General features: G+C 40.2%; 1 protein-coding gene across 1 annotated transcript; it reads left to right on the top strand.

The window, feature by feature from the left end:
* Positions 1 to 415: 415 nt before the first annotated feature.
* Positions 416 to 976, top strand: LOC132589400 (guanosine-3',5'-bis(diphosphate) 3'-pyrophosphohydrolase MESH1-like). Its single transcript, XM_060262124.1, has one exon. It carries the CDS (start codon positions 419 to 421, stop codon positions 965 to 967), a length of 549 nt encoding a protein of 182 aa, XP_060118107.1. The 5' UTR covers positions 416 to 418; the 3' UTR covers positions 968 to 976.
* The last annotated feature ends 9,354 nt before the right edge of the window (positions 977 to 10,330 follow it).

Below are 10,330 nucleotides of genomic sequence, written 5' to 3'. Positions count from 1 at the left end.
TCTTCATAGTTAAATACTCCAAAATAATTATAGTATTCATTTTATCCCTCCAATGATTAATTGTCAATTCCTCAGCTTCTTTCCAATTCCTTGCTATCACTTGTCTAGCTGCTACTAACATCAAATTAATCCATTTACTATCCTCTTTTGATCTTAATCCCACATCATCCAAATTAATAATTGCCATTGCTTTAGATATACTTATTTTCCATCCCACAATCTTTGTCATCTCTATTCCAACCTGCAACCAGAATTTTTTCACTAAGGGACAATCCCACCACATGTGACTGAAAGTTCCAATTTCTCCACATTTCCTCCAACAATTTTTACTCCCTGATTTAGAAATATAATACATCTTGGCCCCGCAGGGAGGAGGAGGAGGGAGAGGGCCTCTGCGGGGCTAGCTTCTGCCGGCGCCATGAGCCCCTCCTCGGAGGCCGCCCACCTGCTGGAGGCCGCCAACTTCGCCGCCCGCAAGCACAAGGAGCAGCGGCGCAAGGACCCAGAGGGCACCCCCTACATCAACCACCCCATCGGTGTGGCCTGCATCCTGGCCCAGGAAGGCGGAGTCACCGACGTGGCGGTGCTGCAGGCGGCGCTGCTGCACGACACGCTGGAGGACACCGACACCTCCCCGGCCGAGCTGGAGGAGCGCTTTGGGGTGGAGGTGCGGCGCCTGGTGCAGGAGGTGACCGACGACAAGGCCTTGCCCAAGGCCCAGCGCAAGCGCCTGCAGGTGCAACAGGCCGCCAGCAAAAGCCCCTCCGCCCGGCTGGTCGCTCTGGCTGACAAGCTCCACAACCTGCGTGACCTCCAGCGCTGCACCCCCGCAGGTTGGTCAGAGGAGCGGGTCCAGGAGTACTTCCTTTGGGCCTTGGAGGTGGTGAAGGGCTTGAGAGGGACCAACGCGGTGCTGGAAGAGAAGCTGCAGCAGCTGTTCCAAGCAAGAGGCCTCCTCCTGGTGTGACCTGCCCCACCCCCCTCATCCCCACCTGGGAGACCACTGACTCAGCTTGACTCCTGGATGGGAAATGTTCTGTTGCCCCTGGACCTCTGGCCCCAAGTGACGTACCCCCAGTGTGATTGACAGAGCTCATTATTATCACAGTCACTAGAACAGCCATATACATGCAGTTAAAATTTAAAAAAGAAATAATAAAAAAAAGAAATATAATACATCTTAATGGGTGTATAATACCATTTCTGTATTATCTTCAATCCCTGCTCCTGCACTAACCTAGATGTTGTAACAAAGGGAGGTAATCTAAACGTCCTCTCCCAATCTTCATCTAAAATTTTATCTCCAATATCTGTTTCCCAATGTTCCTTCAAAAATTCTCTCGGGGATTTCCCTGTACCTAATAAAATCTTATACAATTTTGAAACTATTTTTGACTTATCTTCTCTATACTCTTTCACCAATTTTTCAAAGGGAGTATTAATTCTTTAACCAATATTTTTAAGTTCTTCCTCCTTCAGCAATGAGGAGATTTGACTTTTTAACAGCCAATTAATATTATTCAAAATATTATACTCCTCTTTCTTCACCCCATCAGTACCCCAAACCTCTTTCAATTCTCGAATCGTAATCCTCTTCAGTTTATCTCCTACTTCCTTTGACAGTGATCCCCTTAATGGAGCAAATTTATCATAGTACCACATTTTAGTAATAGATGATATCTCCGGAGCGAGTTCTTTTTTCCACTTCTCCCATACCCTACTGGGCCCCATAAAGGTTGATAATTTATCACCTATCTTCTTCCTCCTTTTCGTTCTATCAAATAAACTTTCCTTTCCTCCTACTACCTCTAAATTTTCCTTTTCTATCTCATTCAACTCTTCTCCTAACTCTCCCTCCAACCAAATCATTAAGTGCCTTAATTGATATGCATCATAATAGTAAATTATATTGGGAATCCCCCATCCCCCATCTTTAATACCATAATATCTATACCTACTAGCTGTCCTTGGTTTCTTTGATGCAAAAACAAATCTATCTATATCTCCTTGCCATCTCTTCAATACATGTTCTGGTATATGCCAAGGCAATACATAAAATAAATAAGTCAACCTAGGAACTAGAAACATTTTAACCGTAGCATTCCTTGTACTAATTGACTCTTTCCTCTTCCTCCAGTCTCTCATTTTAACTTGAATTCCACTCCAGATCCTTTTATAATTATACTCAAATATTTTTTTAATATTCCTAGGAATATTAACCCCTAAATATTTCACCATTTTATTTGCTATGGGAATACCCAAAATTTTTGAAGCTGCTAATTGTAACCCTGGCTTTACATTAACACACATCATCGAAGATTTTGAAAAATTCACTTTTAACCCTGACACTTCCTCAAATTCCTGTAGTATCTTTTTTAAAGGTGCCACTGCGGGCTCCACATCCTTAATTGTTACCATCATGTCATCTGCATACATTGTTAAGAGATTCCCATCTATTTTCCCTTTCCCTGGAACTTCAAAGCCTATAATTCTTTTGTCCTTTTTTAATTTATTAACTAACGGTTCCAATGCTAAAATAAATAACATAGGGGATAAAGGGCATCCCTGCTTCGTACCACTCATTACCTGAACATATCCCTCTACTGATCCACCAACTCCTATCAACGCCTTGGATTTAGAATATATTGCCTCAATCATATTTTGAAATTTCTCCCCAATCCTATACTTTTGAAATATAATCTTCATGTATGTCCAATCCACAGAATCAAAGGCCTTATAAATATCCAACGCCAAAAGCGTAAGCGGCAAATCCTTATTTTTAGCTAAATAAACCATACCCATCACCTTCCTAACTGCCTCTACTAAATACTTTTGAGGTATAAACCCAAATTGCTCTTTCCCTATCAATTGTGCTATACATTTTTAAAGTCTCATTGCCATAACCTTTGCAAATATTCGATAATCCATATTGGTGATTGAAATTGGCCTATATGAATCCCTTAAAGTCTGATCTTTCCCAGGTTTTGGAATTAACACCAATCTCGACTCCAACCATGTAGGCGGTGTAGGAGATCCATCCAAAATTCCTTGAAACAATTCAGTCACATGAGGCACCAATATATCCTTAAAATGCTTATAAAATACCGCATTAAAACCATCCAGTCCAGGTGCAGATTGCATATTCATAGAATCTATAGCCATCTTAACTTCTTCTTCCGTTATATCCTTATCTAATTCTTTCCTACTATCTTCACTTAATTCTAAAAATTCCAACCCCTCACAGAATTTTTCTATATCTTCCTTTTTAATCCCTTTGTTTGCATACAATTTATTATAAAATTCTATAAAATTCTCCAGTATCATTTTAGGTTCAGTTTCCAAAAACCCTATATCATTCCTGATTGCCTTAATATTTTTCCTTACCTGAAAATTCTTAATTTTATTTGCTAAAATTCTTCCTCCTTTCCCTTCAAACTCATAATACTTCTGTCTGTTATACCATAATTTTAACGTAGTCCTATTAACATCCAATACATTCAACTCTTCCCTTTTCCTAACTACTTGTTCTTTATCCTCCTTCTTCTTAGATTTCCTAAATTTCTCCTCCAATACTCTAACTTCTTCTTCTACTTCTTTAATTTTCCTATCTTTACCTTTCTTCAATCTCACCAAATTCTGTATACACACACCTCTAATAGTGGCTTTCATTGCTTCCCATATTATTGTTAATGAAGTATCTGATTTCCTATTCTCCTCAAAATATCTTTCCATTGCATTTTTAATATTACACTTACTTTCTTCATCTGCCACTAACCATGGATTAAACTTCCAATTATAAGATCTATTACAATGACCTATTTGCAAAAAGGCTGAAACAGGGGCATGATCAGTAATCTTAATCATCCCAATCTCCATATCTTTTACCCAATTCCTCATTTCTTGAGAGATTAAAATTCCATCCAATCTTGAGTAAGTTCCATGCACGGCAGAGTAAAAAGAATACACATCATCATTAGGAAACATTTCCATCCATAATTCTAGCAGACCAAATTTCCCGCACACTCTTTTAAATTTCTCTGCCTTTCTTTTTTTAACATTGCCTTTCCCCTGCAAGTTAATATTAAAATCCCCCCCCCCTATTATTTTAGTATAGGGTGAAAATTTTTCAAACTTCTGCAAAAATCTATACAATACATTCAACTGATGCACATTAGGGAGGTACAAAGAAGCTAAAGCCACCGGCTCTCCCTCCAAATGACCCTGTACAAAAATAAACCTTCCATCCTTATCTCTCATTACTTTATCTGCAACAAAATCTATTTTAGAATTAAATACTATTCCCACCCCTCTGCTCTTCGAGGAGCCTGGAGCAATAAATTTCTTACCTTTCCCAAATCCAGGGAAATTCATCTCTCTTCCCCCCCCCCCCCATTATATACCTCCTGCAAAAACAGCACATCTGCTTTTAATTCTTGAATATATCTCCCAACTCTTGCCCGTTTCACAGGATTTCCTAGCCCTCTAACATTAAGAGTTGTAATATAACATTAACATTTTTTATCATATTATACCTAACCATAGCTCTTCCCCATATCTCTTCTGTTCTCTTCATTAACATTTTTTATCATATTATACCTAACCATAGCTCTTCCCCATATCTCTTCTGTTCTCTACCAGCCTGGAATTCTAAACCCCAACAACCCTTAACCAACCCCACCTGATGTTGCTTGTCTACCCTCCACCTACCCTCCATTACTAATTCTACCCATCCAAGAGAAATGCAATATGCCAATGCTCGTGGCATATCTCTTGTATAAAGAATTCTTCCCAATATGCATTCACTCACCTTCTTACTCCATTCATAATCCACCCATTCACCCCTTAGATCCCAATCATCCAACCATACCCCAATCACACCATCCATACACACCAACATCATCCCAATCAACCACCATCTACACATCTTCTTCCCAATCATACCACTAAACACATCAGACATCCAGCTACCACTGACATCCATATTGGGGGGGGGGGGGGAGAAAAAAGACATCTCTCCCACACTGTAAACTCAAAAAGAGCAACAGCAACAATAAAAAAAAATCAAAAAAACTGTTCATGTTGAGCTATTCCGGTCCTTCTATCTTCTTTCCTTTTTCCTTAATCCATCTTCCCTTAATCATTTCTTAGTCTTAGTCCTTTCTCTGAAGTCCCAAGTCTTTTTTTCCTCCTTCTGTTTCTGAGTGTTCCCCATTTCCTCTTCCAAACTATTTTCCCCTTCTGAGTCCCAGTCAGGGAAATGCTTGTAATCCTTAGGCAGCTGCAGTCCCATATGCTTAAATAGCTCCTCCATCTGCTTCTGATCTTCTGCAAACAACTCTACTCCTTCGTGCACCATTTTCAGAGCAAAGGGTGCCATTCTCCAGCTGTATTTCATCCCTTTATCCTGCAGCACCTTGGTAAACACTCTTAACTTTTTCTTCCTGTTAATTGTTTCCTGTGATAAATCTTCAAAAACCAACACTTTTTTATCATTATACAGTAACTTATCTTGCCTATCCAAGGCCTTCATGCCTTTAAGCACCTGCTCCTTTAATATATATTTTCCAAAGCACATTACCACATCTCTCGGCCACCTCCACTCAGCTGTCTGCTTCCCAACTCGATGAATACGGTCCAAAACTTCCCTTGAAATTCCTAAGTCTGGGAGCATTTCAGCCATCCATTTAATCACATTATCCATGTCCTCCGTTTCTGGAATATTTTTCAACCGCAAATTTGACCTTCTGGCCCGATTTTCCAAGTCCATCAGTTTATCTTTAAAGTATTTATTTTGCTTTTTCAACTGTCTGGACTGTTTTTGCAACAAGTTAATTTTCTTCTCATTTAGCTGCGCCATTTCCCATGCACTATTCACAGTCTCTGCCATAGCTTCAACGGCCTCAGCTAAATTAGTTATTTTTTCATCCACTATCTTCGTTACTGCTTTAATAATGCTATGTTTGGCAGCCTCCACTGCTTTCTTAACTTCTAATTGAAAGTCTTTCGGTTTCATTACCTTATCTTCACTTTCAACTTCTGAGTCCGAGGTCACCATTGCCGTTTCTCTCAGCACCAATTAGTTTTAACTTTAACCTCTAGCCAACTTCCAGACTCCCACTTCACAACTATCACCAGCTTATATTAAAGTCTTCAAGTCTTCAAGGCTTTGTTATTTTTATCACCAGAAGAAGGAATACTTAATTCCCTTTAGCATTCTACCGGGAGCTCAAACAAAACACGTCTTCCTCTCAGCTGAGCATGCCATGCCCCCCCCCGGCATTTGGGGGAAATGATGTCATTTGGGGGAAATGATGTCACAGGAAGTGATGTCACTTCCTGCTTCCGGCAGGTGGCGTGGGGGAAATGATGTCACAGGATGTGATGTCACTTCCTGCTTCTGGCAGGTGGCGCGGGGAAATGATGCCACAGGAAGTGATGTCACTTCCTGTTTCCGGCGGTGGCATGACGTCACCGGAAGTGACGTCACCGGAAGTGACATCACTTCCTGTTTCCGGCGGTGCACGCGCGCTGCGCGCACACACACACATTCCTTCCCCCCTCAAGGTGTCCCCGGCTGGCCTGCAGATATTATGGCCACCCTACGTGCAGCCCTGTTTTCAGTCCCAACCATTGAAGCTAGTTCCAAGCTAGTGGAACCGGACTCTTCGCTTCACAGTAGTGTCTTCTAGTACTCTGTGAGCTGCCCAATAATACTGAGGATGCTGGCACAGAATGTGCAGGGGTCCTTCAAGCTTCACTTTTGACCCTACTTGAAGATCAAAACGTGAAGCAAGCCTATTCCTTCAAATAAGTAAGGGTTGTAAGTGGTAAAAGAACAATGGCTGGTCTCCTACCTCAATAAGAGGTTTCCTATATGGCTATCACTTCCCTCTCCTCAATAATAGCTTTGTTGAGTGAATAAACACATGCCTGAGACAACTTTGTAAGTGCAAAATAAATTGCCTTTCTGTTCTGCTAATAATAATAGCCTGATAGGGTTTTTTTGACCAGAGCAGGAAAATTGTTATCTATGTAACATATAATTAAATAAGTAATCACAAATCACCACGTTTATAAATTTCTTCTCTGATTGTTTTCCCCCTGCAAATCATGAGCCATCCTAACTATCATCACAGAGTAGTTGAGCTTTTTATGGTAGGTGGAGCAGATATATATTTGTTAAGTTCAGTTGAACCTTAACCCCACTCCAAAAGTTAATTCACCTGTAGGTGCAGAATATCAGATACATGTGAGATGTAACAACTGGTCTTCTGGAATGGACAAAAATTGAGAGAGGCAGGGAAAGAGATTTGGAGTCAGCTGGAGTAGGGAATTCAACCAGGAAAAGGCTATGCATAGGGCCTTCTATCTGTTATAGACATACCTATTTGTTTTCACAGTTACTCTTCTTGTAATTTTTTGAATATAGCAAATATTACAAAAATACCATTAGTCCCTAGTATTCTCTCTTTCAGAGGAAACTAGACCTAATAGCTCTGTTGCAGGGAGTTTTCACTGCTCAGAGATGCAGGGACATGAATTATATCATCAATAGTTCCAGAAATAGTTAACCAAAGCAGAGACATAAATAAAAACAACTTTTTGGAAGAATCACTGAATATTAAGGATACTCCAATGCCCATTGGTTCAGATCATAAATTTTTCACATCCTGGGAACTGATTTTTTAACAGACTGTCTGGTCATTTACCTGTTTGTGGCTGTAGGGAAGGTTGCTTCACTCTATTCCTTCCAAACAGTGCAGGGCACTGCAGCCCAATCTGCATATACAATTCTTATACAGCCTGAACAAGTTCTACTCCCTCCCACTCATCCTACTGCACCACTTTTGTGTTAGGCAGATAATTGTTTAAACACAGAGAGACCATTTCCACACAAGTGCAAACATCCACATCATAGTCCTTAGTTTTTAAATAATTAAAATTTGAAAAACTGTCCACTCAACTTTTTGCCTTCCCAGGAGTAGATCTGAATTTAGCGCACTGTTACCTCATACTGTCAGTCAGTCACTTTTATTGACATGTACAAATACTACAAACAGTGGTTTAACAAAGAAGGGTACAAAGCCAATATAATCAAGATAAAAACATGCCACAAATTTTATGTGAAATTTAAAAACAAATTAATATTATAGAATTTCCTGATTAGCTCTTATTACTGACTGTAAAAACAATTACTTTGGGTATATGATTTTTCAAGAGACGATAATCTTTAATAGGACCAGAAAGGCCCAACATACTAACTAAAATTAAGGGCGTTTTCCCATAGTGTAAACTGTTTTCCCACAATGTAAACTGTTTTCCCACAATGTAAACTTTTTTGCGGTTTACATTTGCGACGCAAAAGGCCCGGCACTTCCTGGTTCTGCGGAGCAGTTGGTGGGAAATCTGCGCAAACGCTGCACGGTGAAGAGGGACGTCGCTCCGCGGTAAGCTCTGTGGGAAAACGCCCTAAGTTTAAATATTTAGCATGTAGGTCTGCATATAGATAGCAGTAGAGAAGAATGTGTGCCACCGGAGTTACAAGGACAGGTTCTATCCACATATGCAGTCTTATTGAACCCACCATATAAGACCACTGATGGCATAGCATTAACGTGTGCAAGGGAGAAGGCTCTCGGAGATTGGAGAACTTGTAAAAGAGATAAATAAGAAGATGTTTGACCTATAAAAAGGGGGAGCTCAAACCTAAAGGGGAACAGGGCTTGTTAACTAAACTATAAAGCTTTTGAGCTTCGGTATCAAGGAGTCTGCATTTGATTAACAAGTATGCACTTGTGAAAGGGAGCATGGACAGCAAATCTAGGGAAATACCAAATGACAGTATTTTTTCCTTGATATAAGTGTACCAGATAGAAATGGACTCAGTGAGCATTTGCTGAATGAAACTCACAGGGTCAACGTGATAATGCAAACGCAACCAAAACTTAATTGTCATGAGCCATGCTCTTGTTTCTACTAAATTCAAACCAATTTCTAAACAGAGAGCTGTGTACATAATGCAGTGTAGAATATCCATGATTTTCTGTAATAATTTAGATTGCACAAATTCAATGGCCCAATACAACCACAGCCTTTTTTTTTTACAATGTTATTTTATAATGTTACTGCACATGTACTGACAAAGTACATGATGACACATCCACACAACCTCGTTTTAAAGGAAGTGTGGAACACATGGGGAAGTTTGGATCTGGATTCAAGAAAATTTTCTCTGAAATAAATGCCCTTTTGTGGAAGGGGTGTCACAAAGTTGGAACATCATCTGGCGATTCAGCTCACCAGGAAACAGTGGCAACTCTGAGGTGCAGAAAAGGTCAGAGATAGTCATAAATAAACTTGTGTGTATCTGTACCGCCATTGTGTGTATGTGTGTGTATGCAGGGCTTTTTTTCTGGGGGAACATGGCAGAATGGAGTTCCAAAACCTCTTTGTGGAAAAGAAAATTCTCAAAAAATGTTTACAAGTTCATGAGGGGCACCCATCTGTTTCTCCTTCATTTCCCTCTTGAGAGTTCTGACACATCTTTTTTTTGGGGGGGGGGCTTCTATGCAGGGCTTCTTTTGTAGAAAAAGCTCAGCAGGAACTAATTTGCATATTAGGCCACACCCCTGATGTCACCATTGTTTCACACAAGTTTTTTTTAGAAAAAGCCTAGCAGAGACTCCTCTGCATATTAGGCCACACCCCCTAACACCAAGCCAGCCGGAACTGTGTTCCTGTGCATTCCTGCTCAAAAAAAGCCCTGCTTGTATGTATGTATTTAAATTCTACCATGATATAAGTAATCTTCAGTCATATTAAATGGCTGCAGATCTGTTTGACTCCCAGAGTTTATACACATGTGAAAGTTTGGGTGGGAAATGCAAACCTGTTTGGTAGGTATTCAAGTCATTTGGTGCAACATTGAACAGACTGTGTGATCTGCTCATGTTTGAACATCACAGTCACACATGGTAAATTTGTCCGCTGAATGTGTTGATCACAAAATCTGCAGCATCTTTACTAAATATAGGGCAATGATAAGAGACCAGAAACATTCTTGGCAGGATATATTCTCCTCTCTCAACTCCAAAACACATCACAGTTCTTTCAAACCCCCTGTCTTGATGAAATAACCATTCTAGTTTCTGCTCAGCAGAAATAGAATCAAATTGCCTGAAGGGGTCTTAAGTACGAGAGAGTCCATTGCCAGCACATTATCAGCAAACTAGATTCTTAAAGCTTTCCTAGCATTGTGTAGTCTATAATGTGTTCAGTCTATTCAAATACCGAGCTTTTATGGAGATACTGCTGTGCAATGATAGTCGAA

This window comes from Heteronotia binoei, chromosome 21, assembly GCF_032191835.1.
Source record: "Heteronotia binoei isolate CCM8104 ecotype False Entrance Well chromosome 21, APGP_CSIRO_Hbin_v1, whole genome shotgun sequence".
Lineage (NCBI taxonomy): Eukaryota > Metazoa > Chordata > Lepidosauria > Squamata > Gekkonidae > Heteronotia > Heteronotia binoei.
Note: the sequence above shows the minus strand (reverse complement) of the source record. Positions and strands in the feature narration are given on the sequence as shown.

Excerpts from the sequence above, each read along its gene's own strand:
- LOC132589400 (XM_060262124.1), top strand. The coding sequence starts at position 419 with ATGAGCCCCTCCTCGGAGGCCGCCCACCTGCTGGAGGCCGCCAACTTC.